A 21771-nucleotide genomic window follows, 5' to 3' on the forward strand; every position below is an offset into this window, starting at 1 on the left:
TGATCTCCAGCATCTGCAGACCTCACTTTCTCCTTTATAATCATCTAGAAAAGAATAATTTGATTAGGGATAGTCAGCACGGTTTTGTGAAGGGTAGGTCGTGCCTCACTAGCCTTATTGAGATCTTTGAGAAGGTGACAATACATGTTGATGATGGTAAAGCGGTTGATGTGGTGTATATGGACTTCAGTAAGGCATTTGATAAAGTTTCACACTTGACATCTTTCCACCTATCACATTTCCAACTCCCCTCCTCCAAGTCCCTCCTCCCTACCTTTTATCTTCTCCTGCTGAACACTCTCTGCTCATTCCTGAAGAAGGGCCTGTGCCCAAAACGTCGAATCTCCTGTTCCCTGGATGCTGCCTGACCTGCTGTGCTGTTCCAGCAATAAAGTTTCAACTTTGATCTCCAGCATCTGCAGACCTCACTTTCTCCTCAGTGGTATTGTCACTAGACTAGTCAACTTGATCCAGGCTAAGGGTGTAGGGGTTTGAATCCCACTACAGCAAATGGTGAAATCTGAAATTCAGTTAAGAAATCTGAAATTAAAAGCTTGACCTTAAACCAATTGCTATAAAACCCAGTCCAGTTCACTAATGTCCTTACCTGGTCTGGCCTACATGTGACTCTAGATCTGCAGCAACTCCCATGACTCCCATGAAGCAACTCCCATGAAGTTTAAATGACTCAGCAAGCCATTTGCTATGCCGCACACTACACTCAGGTATGTCTAACTGCTATAATGTCTGTTAAAAGGAATGAATCGGCCAGTTTCAATGGTACTTTACTGATCTTGCAAAGTTAGCCATTGTTTAAAAAAGAATCTGGGGCTAGTGCCTAAATTGAAAGAGCTGTTTCACAGACTCATCAAGCAACAGCCTGATGGAGTCATTCTCACATAATCATACTGACACACACAGTCTCAAACGACACCATCAATAACATAGCTTGGCAGCACAGAATATAGACTCAGAAGAAAGTTGCCCTGGAAGTCCCCTGTATGAATTCTGGATCGATGAAGTCTCATGGCATCAGGGCAGACATGGGTAAGGAAAATATATACTGATTACTAGCTACGTCATCCCCAGCCCCGCTGATGGATTAGTTTTCCTTCAAGTTAAACAACACTTGGAAGACTCACTGAAGGTGGCAAAGGATGGGGATGGGGATGGGCTGGTTGCATTCTAAAGGCCATAGCTGCTGATCTGACTTGTGGCAAGTGGTGAGGGAGCCAACAAGATGAGAAAATGTACTTGACCTCATCTTGTTTCTGGATTAGTAGTGCTGGAAGAGCACAGCAGATCAGGCAGCATCCAAGGAGCAGTGAAATCGACGCTTCGGGCAAAAGTCCTTCATCAGGAATAAAGCCTCATCTTAACCAACCTATTTGTAGCAGATACAATTACCCATAGAATGGATAGGGGTGATCATTGCACATTGCTTGTGGAGACAAAGTCCTGCCTTCATGATGAGATGCTCTCAGGACTACCTGAATGGAATAGATTTCAAGCAGATCTAGCAACTCAAGACTAGGCGTGTAGAAGGCATCTTGGGCTATTCGAGGCAGCAGACATGTATTCAACCACAATCTGTAGCCTTGTGGCTGATATGACCCTACTCCAGCTTTACCACCAAGTCAGGGGATCAACCCTTGTTCAATGGAGAGTGCAGAAGGACATGCCAGGCGCAGCACCAGGCGTACCTAAAAATAACATGTTAATCTGATGAAGCCATCGCACAGGATTATTTGCTTGTTAAGCAGCATGCGATAAACAGGGCTAAGTGACCTACATCAACTGATCAGATCTAAGGTCTCCAATCCTGCCACATCCAGTCAAGAATGGTGACGAATGACTAACTCATTTGAGGAGGAATCTCCACAAATGTCTGCATCTTCAGTGATGGGTGAGCCCAGCATCTCAGCATTTACACGCATCTATTACAATTACCTACAGCCAGATAAAGATGAGTGGATAATTGTCTTAGACCCAGTGTCACAGGTACCAGTCTTTAGCCAATTTGCTTCATTCTGCATGATTAAAGAAACAGCTGGAGTTACTGAACACTGCAAAGGATAGGGGTCCTGACAATATTCTGGCGTAGTGTCAAAGACTTGTGCTCCAGAACTAGCCATGGCCCTCACCAAGCTGTTCCTGCAGAGATACAACACTGCCCTCACTGACATCTACCAAGCATGTAAAATGCACTGGTACATCCTGTCCACAAAAAAAGGACAAATCTGACCATCAGTCTACTCTCAATCAATTAGCAAAGTGATGGTTTTGGGCTGGTAACTAACAGGTAACATTTGTGCCGCACAAGTTCCCTGACACGATCACCAACAAGAGAGAATTCAATCATCAACCTTTCTCATTCAATGGCATTACATCACGGAATCCTCTACAATCAATATCCTAGGGGGTTAGCATTGACCAAAAACTGAATGGACCAGTCATATAGATGCTTTGGCTACAAGAGTAGGACAGAGACTGGGAATCCTACAATGTGAAACCATTCTCCCCTCTCCCCAGAGCCTGCCCATCATCTGTCAGGCACAAGTCAGGCACGTAATGGACTACCCTCCATTTGCCCTGGAGAGGTTAAGCTCCAACAATACTCAAGAAGCTCAACACCATCAAAGATAAAGCAGCCCATTTGACTGGCACCATATAACACCTTCAGCATTCACTTCCTATACCATCGAACCACAGTGGCAGCAGTGTGTACCTTTTACAACTCGTGAAGACTCTTGCAACAGGACCTTCCAAATCCATTACCTCTACTACTGAGAAGGACAAGGGGCAGCAGGTATATGGAAATTTCCCTGCCATGCTCCACTGTGATGTGGACCTATGTCACTCTACTTTCACTGTCACTAGGTCAAAATCCTGGAGTTCCCTCCCTAACAGCATTGTGGGTGTCCTTACACCACACAGACTGCAACAAGTCAGGAAGGCAGTTTGCCACTATCCCCTTCTCAATGGGCAATTAGGGATGGACAATAAATGTTGGTTTAGCCATTGATGCACACATCCTGTGAATGAATAAAAATGATGAAGATTTTGATAGACTAAATAAGCAGAAGCTGCTTCCACTGGTAGGATGATGGTAACTATAAAAAGACAGATTTATGACCTGATAACCAAAGGGGAAAATAAGAAGGAACAGTGTAATGTTGTGATCTGGTAGGGGCTGCCTAAAAGAATGTTGAAGTTCAACAGGAAGTTTGAACAGGGAATTAGATAAAAACAGAGGAACAGGAGAAGTTTAGCTCATCAAGCCCCACCCCCAATTTGGTGGAGAATTCCAAAGGTTCACCAGCTCAGAGTAAAATAATTTACCTACATCTCAGATCTAAGTAACATTCCCCCACCCCAATCTTTCAATGGTGCCCCTAGACTCTCTCAACTAGACTCTCCAAATTGACTTAGACTCTCCAACCGTGGAAGTTTATCTACCTGCATCTATCCTTTCTATCCTTTTAAATATTTAGTGAGTTTCAATGAGACCACCTGTCATTTTTCAAAGCTCTAGGGAATACAGGGCTGATTTTCCCCACAGTCTCACCATCCCAGGAATAAGTCTGGTGAACCTTTGTTCCACTCCCTGTAAGGCAGTAATAACCTTCCAGGTGTGATCTAACTGAACTCCTATCCAGACTGGAAAAAGTTGCAAGGCCTCAGTGAAACAGTGAGTTGAATGGGACTGTCCGGACTGTTTATTCAAAGTGCTGTCATAGGCGCTATGGGTGAAACGGCCTTGTTCTGTGCTATATCACTCTTTTTGGTTCTGTGCATCAAATTGACTGAGAGGGAGGGAGCAAGACAGAGAAAGGAATTGGGTCTGACAACGCAAGCAGCTTGCTGAGAGAGGAAGTGGTTTAATGAAAAAACGACAACTTCTTCAGCTACGCAAAACTGCTTTTAAAAAAAAATTTCCAGCCACCTCGGAGACTTCCGTGCAGAAGGCGCTTAGTTTCGGTCAGGCCTTTTTACCGTGGGAACTAACGTGAGTATCTGCAGAGCTCAAGGTAGGATGGCTCCGGTCATCCCGTAACTAAACCAAACTGAACTGTCTTTGCTCTCAGTTAAAATAAATTAAACCCACATCAGGATTAAAATTACGGGTCTTTCTTCATTCTGTTGCCATAGGTAATTCAGGTGATCAAGGCCTACATGCAGGTCAAAGCCAAGCATATGGGCTTTTTGAAGACTGTGAAAGGAGGGTGCTTGCATGGGGTGGGGGAATAATGAGCGAGAAGTCCTGAAGTTTCCTTTGACCACCCGACAGAACAGATTCAGTTTGCAATCTGACACAGTGAGGATGTGGGGATGAGGAGTGTGGGATGAAGAGTGCCCTTGGAGGGTGGATGAGATTAAGCATTTAACAAGGTATAGAGAGAGAGATTCAGAGCAGATGGAGATAAATACCACAAGAGGAGAGGACTAAATTTTCTGATTGGGCAGTATTCCCCCTGAATGGGTGGATGAATTTAATTAAAATCTGTACAAGGGAATGAGAGGAAATGAAGGTAAGATAGTTAGGTATCAATTTATATTTGCGATTTGCATTAGCCGTGACCCTGCATTACCACAATTATATTTCATAGGGCACTTTAAATGTAATAAAATGTACATGGGAGCATTATCAAATAAAGTGCAATGTGAAACCACCAAAAGAGAGCTGACAGTAGGTGATCAGTAGCTTGGTCAGGGAAGCAGGGGAATTTAAGAGGCATCTGAAAGGAGAGTGAAAAAAGATTCAGGAAATGTACGATTTAATGGCTTATAAACCTTGTTTGGTGTATATATATAATGACAGCAAAAATAAAACTCCCCCGGTTTCAATCGCAGGTGCAAAAATACTATTTTGGTATCTGTTGTTAAATATCTCTTCCATTTCAGTTTGACTGCCTGTTTTGAATTCGGGTCAGGCTCGATTTTGTTACCCCTACACGCAGTTTTATTAGAACTGTCTGGTGGCGGATTCTCTATCTCCAGGTATTCCCAATTGGTCTTCCTCTTCACTCTGCCATTTTCATTTTTGTTTTCCAGCCATCTTATCTGCTAGCTTATCATTGTCCACACCTTATTCATCTACCCCTTTCCAACGGGTTCTACCAAATTGGTCCCATTTTCACGCCTGAGCACAGATAGCAAGTGTCAGTGGGATATTTGACCTTGGGCATCATTGCAACACAACCCACTTTTATCCCCCATATTGTATGTTGCCACTTACTGGCATATATCTGGAAGAAGAATGGGGCACACTATAACAGACTTTTGTTTTATTTCAGTACAAAGATATGGAAAACAGTTGTAGCAAACCTCCTCCCCCTTCCCAAATTGGTTTGGACAATTCAATAATATCCACCAGTAGCAAGGATCATTGGAACAGGAGAAAGCCATTCTGTCCCTTGAGCCTGTTATATTATTCAAAGAGATAATGCTTGATCTGTATCTCAACTCTGCCTGACCATCCTTGGCTCCATATCCCTGACTATACTTGGCTGGCAAAAAGAAAATTATCGATCTCAGGTTTAAAATGATTAATTGGGCTGGCAACTACTGCTTGTGGAGCAGAGTTCTGCATTTCTAACCATACTCTGTGAGAAAGAGTGTTTTTATTTTTTAATGGGATGTGGGTATTACTGGCAAGACTGGTATCTCTAATTGCCTTAGAATTAAATGATTGAGGCAGTTGAGAGTCTGGAACAAGGCTGTGGATCTGCATAGCTGTCCCTCTGAGTTTCTTACTGGTTGTGCAGGTCTCCAAGTCCTGTATGTGGCAACGACTTCCAGGACAGAAGGTCAATGCTGCAATCAGAATGCCAGGGCCAATCACCAAGCATGGAACCTTGGTGTGGTAGCCTAGGGGGAATGTTGTTCTGGAGTTACATGTAATTGACACTGGGCAATCACTTTCTTCCCTAAGGGTTTTAGTGACTAGATTGGTTTTTGCAATAATCAATCTTAGATTCCTGGTCACCATTACTGAGACTACTTTTACATCTCAGATTTATTGAGTTAAATTTAAATTCCATCAGCTACCATGGTGAAATTTGAACATGTGTCCCTGGAGCACTTGCCCTGGACCTGTGGGTTATGGTTCCAGTGACATCACTATTACACCACCGTCTCCCTGCTTCCCAACCTCTCTGCTGGCTCTGGTTTTAAGGTTATGTTCTCTGATCTAACCTTTTACCAACAACAGAAATAGTTTATCTCTATTCAGCTTGTTAATTTCTGTCGAAGTTTCAAAGTCATAAATTGAAATATCCCTTGAGTTTTTGTTATTCCAGGGCATATAAATCTTGTTTACGTAATTGCTCCTCATAACTTGACTCTTGGAGTCCTGGTAACATACTGGTGACTCTGTACTTCATTTTTACTACGGCCAATAACTCTCTTCTGAGATATAGTGCCCAGAACTCTACAGTTACTCCAGGCATATTCAACCAGGCTGTAACTCCGTAAAACCAGCAAGAAATAACTGTCTCTATTCAGCAGTTTTAATGTTTTTTTTAATTCATTGATGGGATGTGGGCATTGCTGGCTGGGCCAGCATTTATTGCCTGTTTCTCAGGGCCCTTGAAAAGGTGATGGTGAGATATCCCCTTGAGTGATGAAAGGAAACTCACAATATTGTTAAGGAGGAAGTTTCAGGTTTTCACTCAGCGACACTGAAGAAACAATGATATATTTCCAAATCAGGATGTGGAGTGGTTTAGTGGGGAACTTGCTAATGGTGGTGTTCCCATGTATTTGCTGTCCTTGTCCTTCTAGATGAATAGTGGTTATGGTTTTGGAAGGTGCTGCCTGAGGACCCTTGGTGAATTTCTGCAGTGCCTTTTGTAGATGGTACACATTGCAACTACTGAACGTTGATGATGGAGGGTTTGAATGTTTGTGGATGTGGTGCCAATCAAATGGGTTGCTTTATCTTGGGTAGTGTCAAGCTTCTTGGGTGTTGTTGGAGCTGCACTCATCCAGGCAGGTGGGGATTGTGCATTGTAGATGGTGAGTGGGCTTTGGGGAGTCAGGAGGTGAGATAATTGCTGCAGGATTTCTAGCTTTTGACCTGCTCTTGTTACCATAGTATTTATATGGCTAGTCCAATTCAATTGCTGGTCAACATCCTTATAACTGAAGTAAAGCTTCCTCCCATTTATAATCCAGCTCTCCAGTTAGAGACCAATATTTTATTTGCATTTTGATTATTCATTGTACCTGACTTACTACATTTTTGTGAGCTGTGTATATGTACCTCAAAATATCTTTGGAGCACCACTACTCCTAGCTTTAAACCAGTTAAAAATACATGCAGTTGTCCTTTTTTGGCTTAAAAGGCAAGTGATCAGGATTTGGATCATCTGTGTTTGTTAGAGAATAACATACCACAGCAGACCCAGTGTACATCATAGACAATTGCAGATTTTGTGTATGCTGATTGAGACTGGTAGGCCCTGTGTATATCACTGAGAATGGCAAATCCTCTAAGTCGTTGAGAATGCCAGTTCCTGTGTATTTTATAGAGAATGGCAAACTCTATGTACATTATAAAAAAATGGGCAACTCCTGTGCATATTATAGGGGATGGTGGCTCCTGTGTATATTGTGAGGAACAGCAGCTTCCATGTATACTGTGGGGAATGGAGGCTCCCTTATACTGTAGGGAATAGCATCTCCCATGTATATTGTCGGGAATGATAGCTCCCGTGTCTACCTTGGGGAATAGCTGTTCCTGTATGTATTATAGAGAATAGCTAATAGCGTGATTAAGCAGGCCAATATTTCAAAATATAAAGTCTAGTTGCTGTGAATCCTAAGGTCAAATTGGGGTTAATTTACTGCACAGTTGATTGGCAGGTCCTTGTGAATACCAGTGAAAAACAGCAGGAAGTAACTATCTCCTACCATCTTTTTTTTCTAATATCCTTCTGAAGCTTTGAAGTGTGGTAATGCTTTCAGAATTCATGGATAGATAAAGGGATGATCAAAGCAGATATTTGTCAATGGATTGTCACATTAATCCAAATGTAAACTTTGCTTGCCAGGATTTACAGAGAAGGGTTCCTGTGTCTTGTGCAGAGAACAGCAATCCCTATCTATATTGCAGAGAAAAACAGTCCATTGCATACTACAGGGTGACCCCCGTGTCCGCGGAATCATTTTCTGTGATTTCAGTGACCTGCGGTTTACCACAGCCCAAACCTATTACAGGGAACCTTCCGGCACCAGGGACCAGGACGCTGCTGGAAAGGTATTTGTCCATTTAAAGGAATGGGCTCGCTCCTATACATGGTTTCGGGCTTCCATGGCAGGTCTTGGAACATATCCCCCCCAGGTACGGGGGAACCACTGTATGTAGAACAGACGACTTGGTGAATAATACATAGAGCATAATTTTTGATCACTGTTCTAACATCAGGGCCATCTCCCCCCAGACAATCCAATAATTCTGTATTATGCAATATTATTTTATTAGCAATTAGTATTTATAGATGAAGGGAGGACTTACATTTCTATTGTGTTTTTCATGACATGAAGGTGTTCCAAAATGCTTTACAGTCAGCAAAGTATTCTTGTTACGTTGAAAATGCAGTTCCCATTTTGCTCACAGCAAGCTCCCACAAACAGCAGTGCGATAATGAACAGATCATCTGTTTTTCAATAATGTTAATGAAGGCTAAATATTGCTCCAGGACACTGGAGAGATTTACTCTGTGCTCTGAAACATGTCACTCTTGTGATGGCATATGGGTCTGTGGGTTTAAAGTTTTGTCCTAAATTTGATATGCTCCCTCAGTCCTGGGATGAACCTGCCTTGCTGATTTAGTTAATGGCGACCGGGTGAGAGAGACAATATCATCTACTGAGCCATGATCTCTGTGCATTTTGTCCTACCCCTTTTTAACAAGGTGCCTCATCCTATTTTTAAAAAAAATGATAGCACTTCTCTTTTTCACCAAGCGATTAAGATGAGAGCATGATCTTGGTTGGCTCTTATTTCATATAGGGACAATTACTATGACTGTAGGCATTACTTAATCAGAGGTTAAAACTGACTGCCTGCTCCTTGCCTGAAGTAATTGGAACGAGGTCAGTCAGGTGGACCTCGTAGATTATGAGACAAAAATAGAAATTGATGGAAAAGCTCAGCAGTTAATGTTCAGGTTGAATGACCCTTCCTCAGAACTGGACCTGAAACATTAACTCTGATTTCTTGCCACAGATGCTGTCAGACTTGCTGCACTTTTCCAGCAATTTCTGTTTTTGTCTCTGATTTACAGCATCCCCAGTTCTTTTGGTTTAATTCTGATAAGAGTATGAGTTCCCTGATTGGGGTTCTTAACCTGGTCCAATCAGGGAGTCCTGACTGATGGATATAAACAGGAGTGCCAGGTTTCTGTGCACTCTAGAAGCTGGCTCTGAGCAAGTTGGGCCAGTGTCATGACTATGTACGTGTAAATAAAGGGGGACTTGGTGACGGGATGCCAGCCTTCATGGAGTTATTTCAGTGTAATAAGAAAAACACACCCCAAAAGAGATTCGCTCGCAACAATCTTCTTTGCATTGGGGTAAGCGTTTCTGGCAGCATGTCACTATTTGGGAAGTTACTCAACAGTTACAGAACCAGGGGAATCCATGTTGGGATTTTTTAATGAGGTTATGATGACTGGCAGAGGCATGTGATTTTGGTTTAACCATAAGTGAGGTAAGGAGAGACTGGTATGTGGGATTAATGATGTGACCATGCAAAAGTGCCCATTAGCTGAAGCCCAACTGGACTTGAAACAGGCACTACAACTAGCCCTGAAAGGAGAAAGTGTGGCAAGTGGAGCATATGAGTTACATAGTATTCCAACGGAAGTGGACACCCTTGACAGGCTGACTGACCTTGGGGAACACCACTTGAGTGAAGGCAAGTGTGCAGCCTCACTCAGGACATATCTTGAATAGAGGGACCCTAGGTCAGGCAACAGCAAAATGCCAAAACAAAGCCTAGCCTTGGCTGACGGTTAAAATTTTCTTGAGGATCCAGGTTGGCAAGCCATTGTAGTTGCTGCCAGCATGAGGACTTGAGGCAGCTAAAGAGCTCCATTGGGCATGAATTGAGTAAGAGAATTCATATGCTGGTATCCAGAAGAGTGCACACCCTGAAAAGATTACCTGCAGCTGATTTGGAACAGTTAAATTGCTTAGCAACATCCAGATCAGAATCAATCAACATAAACATTTAGTTAAATGGTCAGCCAATTCTAATGGAGGTCAATACTGGTGCAGCTGTATCAGTGATTACCAAAATTCATTCAGGACTCCAACCCTTAAGTTTGTGTTAGACCTCAGCTTGGATGAGAACCTATTCCGAGCAACCGCTCCGGATTAAGGGTACAACTTCGGTTCCGGTATGATTGTAGTGAAAGGCTTGGGTCCAAGCTTGAGGGAGTGAAATTTGTTGAGAAAGATTCAAATTGATTGGCTCAACATCTTTCGATTAGAAAATGGCTGTCTAAGGGAAGTCCTAATTAAATACCCTGAAATTTTTCAGGAAGGTCTAGGGGCTATCAAAGGGGCCAAGGCCACCTTGCAAGTTGACCAAGAAGCAATTCCATGATTCTGCAAGGCCTGCCCAGTGCTATTTGCTCTATGTACAAAAGTAAATGCAGAAATCGGGAATCATCCAACAGTACAGTTTGTGGAATGGGCAGCAGCGGTCGTACCAATAATGAAGCCTGACGGCTCGGTTCACCTTTGTGGGGATTTTAAGCAAATAGTAAACCACTTTTTGCAGCTGCATAGGTGCCCAATCCCTCACATGGAGAGTTACATGCAAAACTGGCTGTCCTTCACGAAGCTGGACATGAGCTATGTAAAGCTACAACTGTGATTAGATGAGGATTCCCAGAAGTATGCTACAATTAATACCCATAAGAATTTGTACCAATATACAAGCCTGCCTTTTGGGTATTATCAAATTGTTACAACTTTCCAGCAGACCATGGAGAACAGGTCACCATTTATCTGGATGACACGCTACTAACTGGGAAGGCAAATAAAGAGCATTTAGAGAACTTGAGCATAGTGTTTAAACATTTCTCCAAGGCGGGGTATACCTTTGAAGGGAAAAATGGGTGTTCCAAGCACCCCAAATGACCCACTTGGGCTACAGAGTCAACAAAACTGGGTTACATCCATTGGAAGGTAAAGTGAGGGCAATCAAAGGTGCCCCAGCTCTCATGTCTGTACCAAAGTATTGGTCTTTCCTTGATGAATTATGGAAAATTCATACATAACTTGACCTCCATCCTGGCACCCTTACATCTGCTATTGAAAAAGTCTTGGAAATGGTCTCGTAGCCAAGATATGGCCTTTGGAGAAGTGAAGAAGCAGCATTTGTTGTCTAAGGTGTTGGGCACACCACAATCCCACACAAGATGACATGCTGACATGTGATGCCTCCCCATATGGTATCCGGGGTAGTGTTGGCTCACTGTTGGCCAGTGGAGAGAAATGCCTGATGGTGTATGCTTCCCAGACTTTGGCTGAGATTGAATGGAAATACACCCAGGTAGAGAAGGAAGGTTTGGCAGTCATCTTTGTTGTGAGAAAATTCCACCAATACCTTTTACGGATGTAAATTTGTGATAGTAATAAACCAGAAACCCCCAAGGCTACTTAAAGAGGACAAGGCCATGCTGCCCATGGCTTCAGGTCGAATTCAGCGGTAGGTTCTTATTCGGAGTGTGTACAATTACAAGTTGGAACACCATCTGGGAGGCCATGTGGCAAATGCAGATGCCTTGAGCTGCCTCCCACTGGCGGGCACCCCACCAATGGTGCCGTCACTCGACGAATCCACTCTGGTTTAAATTTTTCAGGACACCCCTCTGGCCAGTGCTGACAATATTGGACTGTTGACACAAAAAGATCCCGTCCTAGCAAAATTAAAATAGCTGGTGGTGGTGAGTTTTGAGAAGATTTGTAGCCTAGGTTGAGGTTCTGGATGTAACTTTGCTCGCTGAGCTGGAAGGTTCATTTCCAGACCTCACCACAGGAAATGACATCATCAACCCAAAGAAACCCAAACATATAAATAGAAAGCAGGAATCATGTACAATGCTTCGCCTGGAGGCCCACTGAAGATGTTACCTAGAAAGGTAACGAAATGTCTGGAAATGAACCTTCCAGCTCAGCGAGCAAACCTACATCCATAGCTGGTGGTAATGGGAGAAACAAAAGGGCCATCACAACCAGAACTGAAACCTTTCTGTACCTGGCGAGATCAGATCACAGTAGAGGATGGCATATTATTACAGGGAGAAAGTGAGGTCTGCAGATGCTGGAGATCAGAGATGGAAATGTGTTGCTGGAAAAACGCAGCAGGTCAGGCAGCATCTAGGGAACAGGAGAATCGACGTTTCGGGCATTAGCCCTTCTTCAGGAAATCATCCTGAAGAAGGGCTAATGCCCGAAACGTCGATTCTCCTGTTCCCTAGATGCTGCCTGACCTGCTGCGTTTTTCCAGCAACACATTTCCATCTCATATTATTACAGGGAACAAGAGTGATTGTCCCGAGCAACGATTGCTGTCAGAACTCCATCAGGGTCATCCAAGGTTTCCAATATGAACATGTTGGCGAGAAGTTATGTCTGGCAGTCAGGTTTGGATGCTGACACAACTACGTTGGTGGGGCAATATCCAGAATGCCAACAAGGACAAACATTACTGCCAGCAGCACCCCACATTTGTGGGGATGGCCGGGCAAACCCTGGACTGAGTTAAAGGCAACTATACGGGTCCTTTCATGGGCTCAATTTTCTTAGTCATTGTAAATACCCATGCAAAGTGGAGGAATGCACAGAGTTCATTCGAAAAAGCACAGGGATGATTGAAAATCTGCGAGCAAATTCTGAATTTGCAATACACGGACTCCCAGAGGTGTTAGTCACAGACAGTGGGCTAGTGTTCACCAGCAGGAAATTCGGAATTTCCTAAAGATGAATGGCATGAAGCATGTAAGGACCGCCCCATACCATCCATCATCCAATGGTCAGGCAGAAAGAGCAGTTCAAACTTTGAAGGCAGGCTTAAAGAAACAGCCTACATTCGATAGCCAACTGTCCTGGTTCTGTCTGATTATAGAACCACCCCTTACGAAATCACAGGGACAGCTCCAGCAGAGTTGCTAATAGGGAGAAGACTGTGCACCAGGTTAAACCTGATCGTTCTTGACCTGACAGGAGGGGGTGAAACTACATCAGGAACGCCAATCTGGACGCAATGCTCCTCTAAACAAGATAGACAGTTTACTTCAGGGGATGAAGTTTGGTGTCAAAATCAGGGGAATATCCCTGCATGGGTAAGAGGCACAGTCGAAACGAGGTCACATCCCATGGCGTACAAAGTTTGAATAGATGAGGTGGTCCTGAACAAGCACATGGATCACATGACACCCACAATCTCTCAAATGTGGCAGGAGCAAAACATAGCCAGCCCCTCAGAACATCCAGCAAGGATGTCAGAACCCGTGAGTTCTCCCCCTCTGCCTAGCATCGAAGAAATCTCTCAGGACAAAATGGAAAGGGCAGATGCTGCAGTGTTGATGCCATCACCACCTGAAGAAGAAGGTGACTTTCTTCCAAGACGCTCCGGGCGCAAGAGGTGGACTACGGTCCGATACACGCCAGCAGAGTCGGAGCAACTGGACCTTGTTGAAAACTCCCCAGGAGAAACTACAGGAAAAAGAACAGGCCTATGTCCCAGGACTTAAAGGGGGAGAGATGTGATTGGAATGAGGTCAGCCAGCCATTGAATGAGTTCCTTGCTTGGGGCTGTTAAGCTGGTCCAATCAGGGAGCCCTGGCTGACAGATATAAACAGGAGTGCACCGGGCGGTGGGGATCCCCAGTGGAGGGCTCTCTATGTGGGAGTCCTCCCCCTTTCTCTCGGGGATCTGGGGTGGAGGGTGCTGCACGCAGCAGTCCCCTGCAACCGCAGGTTGCGGTGGTTCACGGACTCCCAGCCCAATTGCTTGCTCTGTGGCGCTGTGGAGTCCGTGGAACATGTATATATGGGGTGTGGGTGTTTGCACCCCCTTTTTGATTTTCTTAGAAACCTCCTCCTCTGCTTTTGGCTGCACTTCAGTCCCACGCTCCTGATCTTTGGGCACCCGGTACGGAGGAAGGAGGGCAGGTCTGAAGACCTCCTCGTGGGTCTGCTCCTGGGCCTGGCCAAACTGGCCATAAACAGGTCCAGGCAGCGGGCCGTGGAGGGGGTCGTTGGGGACGACTGCCTGCCCCTCTTCCGCGGTTACGTTAGGGCCCGGGTGTCCTTGGAGAAGGAGCGCGTGGTGTCCACCAACACCCTGGAGTTGTCCAGGGAGAGGTGGGCGCCGCAGGGAGTGGACTGCATCATTTCTCCCTCCAACTCTATTTTGATGTAGTCCCTACCCTCCCCTTCACTGTTTTGATCACACAGCACTGCCCTTTGATGTGAAGGGCAGTGTTTGTCACTGGCCACCCGGGTGTTTTCTTATCTTCCTGGTGGTAAAAAAGAAGATAAACAGGAGTGTCAGGGGTTCTATTCACTCTAGGAGCCAGTTCTAAGCAAGCTGAGCCAGTGTCATGTATTATGCACATGTAAATAAAGGGTGACTTGGTGATGGGACACCGGCCTTTGTGAAACTGTTTCATCATCCACCGTTATATCCGTGCCTGGGTGTCCTTAGAGATGGAATATACCATGCCCACTAATATCCTTGACGTCTTTAGAGAGAGAGGTGGGCACCACAGGGGATGCAGTGCTTTATTTCCTTGTCCTGGTTTAATCCATTCTTGCTCTCCCGACCTCTCCCTCACCTTCTAATCGTTTGCATTGACAATAACAGGCTTTTCATGTAAACATTCAGCTGGCCAAATGATTTACTGGTGGTAATTAGTAATTAAAAACAAAAAGTAAAATCACAGTGGTTTGGTGATAGGGACAAAACTGTTCGATTGTGTGTAATTGTGTAATAGTACTTTTGGATGTATGAAAAAAACAAAAGCTAGGCCCATCTGCCTCTGTTAGGAAATGAGAGACTACAATGATGTTATGCCTAGTTTGCAGAATGGATCTACTCCCATGAGGGGGACTGAACGATCAATCACAGCCATTAGGCCTTTGATAGATAATTGTGGGTGTGAGTAGGAGAATGGGGGTCACCTGAGGGTGATAGTGAAATTGCTAGGAAGTGCATGATAACTTATCTACAAAGCTTTGGAGCCAATTCCCTCATCTCGCAGGAAGGTGTGGGCTTTCAATCACTTCTGTATAACTGGTTGCAATCAGAATTGGCAGGCTACTCACATCATCAAACATACAGCTCGGAGGAAGGCCATTTGGCCCATTGTGCCAGTTCTTTGAAAGAGCGATCAAATCAGAGCCCTCCTCTGTCCCCACTATCCTACAATTTTTTTCCTTTCAAGAATCTATCCACTTTCCTTTTATTATGGAGTCCGGTCCCATTGTCCTTTCAAGAAGCACATTCTAAGTCATCATAACTTGCTTACTTTAAAAAAAGACTTTTTTTTTGTTCTTTTGCTAATTATCTTAAATCTGTGTTCAATTGTTTCCAATAGCAGGAGGTAAATAGTTTTGCCTTGTCTACACTTTTTTTAAAAAATCCCTCTGAATTGTGTACACCTGAAAGACCTTGTGTACCCTGAAGTGACGTCTTTTTGGATCCCCTCTAGCTGCCTATGTAATGGTGGCTGTTTTGGGTGAGATGCTGTTAAGCTGGGGGATGGTAGGGGGGGGGAAGAGAAGCTGGGGAGTGATTCAGCGAGCAGATCCATCAGTCAAGAGCACTGATCTGATTAAATATTGAGTGCCCAGGGACCCCGGGTTACTGGAAAACGTGAGCTTAATTAATGCTAATGAATGTTTCTAATCACACTGTCGTTCTATTCAATTAATTATTTAACTCTTCAAGTGGTGCCATCTGGCGCAGACTGAAGGGGAAAGGATTCTGCCTATTTGGTGCAGTATGGAGAGGACAAGGGCACCTTAACGATCTGGCTTCTGCTCACTCTCTGTTTGCGGCTCCTTTCAGTCTTTGTGCAGAGATCTGACTGAACAGTCAATGGCAAAAAAAAAGCACACTGCTGTTGTCAGTTCTGTGAAGACCAAGTGTGGAGCTTTTCATCTTTTACTCATCCACCAACTTTTCTTCTCTTCACAATCCCCCCCTGATGTTTCATTGCTTTCTTTCAATTTCCACATCCAATTCCAGCCTTGATCAGTAATACCGCTGACTTTAATACTGCTGACCCTATGTATTGGAACATCTTCCCTATAACTCCCTAATTCTCTCCTCCTTTATGATGGTCTTTAAAGCTGACTGTTTTGGCCAAGCTTTTGGTCACTGGTCACTAATATGGTTAAATGTGTGTCAGGTTGTTTCTGGGATTAAAGGACTTTAGGGACATTTTACTATGTTAAAATTGCTGTATTAAAAGCAAGTTTTCCTGTACATTTGCTTCCTCCTGATTTTCATCCGCAAAGTTCTGTCCCCCTTGACCTTTGACCTGCGGGTTTCAAAATGGCCACCCTTGCTTAAGAAGCCTGTTCAGTCCTGTGGACTTGGTTAGGGATGGTGGTCATAACCAGGTGGTTGTGGAGCGTGAGCGGGTAGACTGGGTCTCCGTTTAAATTGGGAGTTGGAAGTGGGAAGTTGAGGGACAGCAAGGGGGAGTGGAGAAGCCATGGCACGTTGGAAGCTAAGCATCAGTCTATTACAGTAACAACAGTTTACCTTCAGTGGAGGCAGCTAGCCAAACTACTGTCATGACCCTTGTACTGTTGACCATCTGTAGGTGGAGCATCCCTTGTGGGTAAGATCAAACATAAGACATTGGTTTAATTCCAGAAACCTTTCAATTATTGAAAGCCTCTGATTTTATTTTTGCTCCCCAACCACTCACAAGGCCTTCCAGTGGTGTTTTTAAGCATTGTTTTCTTTTAAGAATTGCTTTATAGGATTTTGTTATGGTCCTAATATCTTCTGCCCCACTACCCCTTCAACACTTCTCTAAAATGTTTCACATAGCATCTTGGTCAATGGCCGCTACTGTCATGACTGAGATCCCCACCTTGCTCCGGTCTCCTATTCACCAGGCCATTTCACTGAGGTCAGAAGGCAGTTATGGCAGCCACACTCAATTTGCTGACTATTCCCACCCCATCCTGTCTCATCTAGACGTTCAGTTCAGTTGAGCTCAGCTCAGCTCATGTCAGAAAGATTGGCAATGGGACCAGTCTCCTTTCCCATCAGGTCATTCTCATCAGTAAAACTCTGGCAAAAGCAAAAGATATATATTTGTGTAACAAAGACTTCAATGTAACAAATTAAAGGGTGTTTTTATGGGACAGCGTTGTAGTACATGCTGTGTATCTAACCCCATGCTCCTTCTGCCCTGGGAGTATTCACTGGGGACTGTGTAAAGAGATCTTTACTCTGTATCTAACCCTGTCATATACCTATCCTGGGAATTATTCTGTATCAAACCGTCCGTCGCAGGAGTGTTTGATGTTGTCGATGTAGAGGTAGCCTTACTCTGCATCTAACCCTGTGTTGTAGGTTTGATGGGAACAGTATTGGGGGAGCTTGAATTTAAGTTTGAAGGGGAGATTTAATATAACCATATGCTGTCCCTGTTGTATTTGTTGGGCATATTGTGGAGGAAGCTTTACTCTGTATTAAACCTCATGCTTATCTGTCCTGGGAGTATATGATGGGAACAATCTGGAGGGAGCTTTACTTTCAGCTTAAAAGTTGAGAAGAAGTTTTACTCTGTATCTAACCCTATCCTCTATCTGTCCTGGGAGTGTTTGATGGGGACAGTATCAAGGGAGCTTTACTTTTGAAAGTTTAAAAGAGTAGAGGGGAATTTGATTTTTATTTAATCCTGTACTTGCCCTATAAATTTTATTTTGGACAATGTGGAGAGAGCTTTACCCTTTATTTAAGTCTTGCCTTTTCCTTGTTTTCTCCAGGTCATATTGATTTTGACTATGCAAAAATTCATACTCAACAGCCTGAAATGAAGGAAACCAGCACGAGATTTGATCAGCAAGGCTGAAGATATTCGATGTAGGTCTGTGATTGAAAGCACCATTATGCTCCCTTAATTACTGAACTGTTGACCTTCACAATTGCCTCACTGCTCTATGTCACTTCTCCTGTCCCCTGTAATGGCCTTCGCCTCTTCAGTGATTCGGTGCTGTTTGGGACGAAGAGAGCAGTCGTTCTGAGGATGTAAGGGCCCTATGCAGAGTCCTCCAATTGAGTTTCCGTGCAAGGGGAAGAGATGTTCTTTCCCCACCCAACCAAGGCTCCTGCCTGGCAATCTCGGGCACTCTCAAGCCAGTAACTCACTCCCCCAACGGGTGGGTGCCATTGTCCTGTGCGTGAGGAACTGCAAGGGAGGGAGGATCCCACTTTAAGGGGTACAGGACATGCAGTCGGACGATTTTTTCTACAGGAAGTTCAAGAGGAACAACCACCGGCCTTTGCTGTCGGCAGTGAACTTTGAACCCAAGGCAACTAGGTCAACTCCTGAGCCTGTCGGGACAACAGTGCGGGCCAGGATTTCAGAATGGCCGCCCCGGCGGGAGTCGCTGGAGGATGGCGCTGCAAGGAATCACGGCAGTGAAGATAAAGGGCCCTGTCGACCCCTTGACGAGGCTACTGGCACCAAGGGCAACGTGAAGGAGGAGACGCAGGAGTGTGAGACTGTGCAGCTGGTGGCCAAGATGACAGCACAGGGACGCAACCCGGTGATCCAGCGCAGCAACAGTGAGGTGACCATCACAGATAGCAGCTGCAGCCAGGACTCAGACCAGCGGGCTGCTCACCCTTCCCCTGGGGCAGCCCTCCACCGGGACTACGGCAGTGCCTCCTCCATTGAGCGTCAGCAGTCACGGGACGGAGAAGGTGAAGCCAATCGGCCAGGGTCAGAGGTCACCAGTGCTGCTCGATTCCAAGACCCCTACTTGCTGCTGGGCCTGACAGAGAGCCCTGGTGCCGAGGAGAAAGCAACAAAGGGGAGGCCAAAGCTTGCGGTGGAGCCACCCGCTGAGGCCTCAGTGTTCCGAAAGCTCAAGACCCAGAAAAGTGACCCAGAGAGCCCAAGGTCACCACCCCCAGCATCAGCACTGGTGCCGAGCCAGAATGACACTTGCCAACTCTGGGCCAGTGCAAGGAACGTGGTCCACTATGACGTGCAGAGCATCCTGTTTGACCTGCACCGTGCTGTCTCCAACCGTGACAGCACTGGGCGGCGCAAGAACATCATCACCGGCGCCTCTGCCGCTTCCCAGCTGCCCGCACAGCCTACCTCGCCCAGCAACAGTGGCAGCACCGAGGAGCTCCACCAGTTGTTGGCCAAAGGGGTCGTGCCAACAGCGGCCAGTGGTAGCACCGGAGGAGACCAGGGTGATGGCAAGGACACCCAGCTGGTCCTAAGTTGCCCACATTTCCGCAATGAGGTGGGTGGCGAGGTGGAGCCACAGAATGCCAGCCAGTGCCCCAATGCTGCTGTGTCTGTGCTGGAGGAACCCCGGGAGAGCTATCTGGCTCGGCAAGGGACGGCTGCTTACTTCATTGAACATGCAGACCTGGGCGCCAACTATTACCGAAAGTATTTCAGCGGCAAAGGTAATAGTTTAAGAATTAAAACTGCATTCAGGTTGTAACTACAGCTACTCGCTAATTACAGAAGCTGCACTTCATCTTTGCTTCCAGGTGCAGAGTAATGCTCCCTCTGCACTGACCCTATCAAACACCCCCCAGGACAGGGACAGCATGGGGTTAGGTACAGAGTAAAGTTCCGTCTACACTGTCTCCCATCAAATGCTCCCAGGACAGGGACAGCTTGGGGGTTAGATACAGAGTAAATCTTCCTCCACAATATTCCCACCAAACACTCCCCAGGACAGGGACTGCACAAGGTTAGGTACAGAGTAAAGTTGCCTTTACACTGTCCCCCATCAAACACTCCCAGGACAGGGGCAGCACGAGGTTAGGTACAGAGTAAAGTTCCTTCTACACTTTCCCAGTCAAACACTCCCAGGACAGGGGCAGCACGGGGTTAGATACAGAGTAAAGCTCCCTCCACAATATTCCCACCAAATACTCCCCAGGACAGGGCAACACTGGGTTAGATACAGAGTAAAGCTCTGTCTACACTGTCCCCCATCAAACACCCCCCAGGACAGGGGCAGCACAAGCTTAGGTACAGAGTAAAGCTCTGTCTACACTGTCCCCCATCAAACACACCCAGGACAGAGGCAGCACAAGCTTAGGTATAGAGTAAAGCTCGCTCTACACTGTCCCCCCATCAAACATTCCCAGGACAGGGGCAGCACAAGCTTAGGTATAGAGTAAAGCTCCCTCTACACTGTCCCCATCAAACACTCCGAGTTGTTACAGCGTGTACAGAAATAATGCCTAAATAGAACCTGTCTGAACCTTGTTTACATCGCACTTAATAATGCAGAACACTCTGGAAGATGCAAATACAATTGAGCAGAACTGGGAGGTTATACATGTCAGAAATAGTTGAACAAGTTGGAGCTATTTTCCTTTCGCCTACCTTTCTTCTCACAATGACCTGACAAAGGTCTTTAAATGAAAGGATTTTGATAATGTGAATGTCGAGAATGTATTTCCCTTTGTTGGAGAGACCAGAACTAAAGGCTAAAAACTTAAATATAAGCATGACACTAATGAATCCAAAAAGGATTTCAGGAGAAATTCTTATTCCAGATTTGTGGTTACCATAGGGTATGGTTGAAGTGATCAGTATATCTGCACTTCAGGAGGAGCTGGATAATCACATGATGGGGAAAGGAATGAAAGAATATGTTGAACTAGTGAGATGAAGAGGATTAAGAGGAGACACAAGTGGTGTGTGAACATACCGCTCTGTTGGGTCAAATAGCTTGTTTCGGTGTTGTAAGTTCTCTATGTTAACAGCGGGTATTTGCAGCACAACTGAGTCTGTTGCTATAATCCACCCCACGCCAGCTCTCTCCAGCATGAGTGATTGATGAGGAGTATAAGACTTGGCTTTATTTCCCCATGGGTACACACATGGCTGTCATCTATTAAAGGAGTATTTCGCATTGGCCTGTGATATTGAGCTTGTCCACTCATATTGAATGAGGGGAAACCCTCAAGGTTTTGACAGGAAAAGCAAGCTCCTGAGAGAGATATGACAATCAAAACCTCGTAACGTGTCATTGTAGACCTGGGCTTGGAAGAGTCTTGCTGTTCAGCTTCAATTGTTTTATCTTTCCTGTACTCAGTCTCATTGTAGAGGGTTGCATTTTACCTCTGCTTTTAAGCTGTCAGCACCTTGGAGACCTGTGCTGTTTATTTCCCCATGTGGTTATATGTCTTGAAACGTTTCCTGTCAGTGCTGCAAGCAGTTCTTTCTCTTACAATGCTTTGTTGAGGCCATCGATCAGTGTCCCCAAATTGCATGAGCTGACAAGAGGATATTGTGGTCAGGCTGAAGCAAGCGCCTAGGCAGTCAAAAGCCCCTGTTCTGGAGCCAGCCATCTTGAGTGCCAAGCGAGCATAAACAATTGCTAGAGAAGGAAGTGTTGGTTGCTTTGCTCCTGGCTGTCCCTTCCTGATAGTTACCCTTGCAAGTATGCCACAGCTGTCTCATGTCTGGCATGGCAGCCATCTTTTGACATGGACAAATTTGGGCTATTTGG

At 45.2% G+C, this 21771-nt stretch overlaps 1 protein-coding gene across 5 annotated transcripts in view; it reads left to right on the top strand.

The window, feature by feature from the left end:
- The window catches only part of zmp:0000001168 (signal-induced proliferation-associated 1-like protein 2), a 91073-nt gene that overhangs the window by 28568 nt on the left and 40734 nt on the right, over nt 1–21771 (top strand). For 4 of the 5 annotated variants that reach the window (XM_043682667.1, XM_043682663.1, XM_043682665.1 and 1 more), the window contains exon 2: nt 18040–19702. In XM_043682667.1, coding sequence (XP_043538602.1) covers nt 18502–19702 — 1201 coding nt within the window. In that variant the 5' untranslated portion in view covers nt 18040–18501. Of the gene's footprint in view, nt 1–3942; nt 4010–18039; nt 19703–21771 lie in introns of those variants that run through there. The other variant, XM_043682664.1, reaches the window with a different exon arrangement.

The sequence above is a fragment of the Chiloscyllium plagiosum genome, chromosome 45, assembly GCF_004010195.1.
Source record: "Chiloscyllium plagiosum isolate BGI_BamShark_2017 chromosome 45, ASM401019v2, whole genome shotgun sequence".
Taxonomy (NCBI): domain Eukaryota; kingdom Metazoa; phylum Chordata; class Chondrichthyes; order Orectolobiformes; family Hemiscylliidae; genus Chiloscyllium; species Chiloscyllium plagiosum.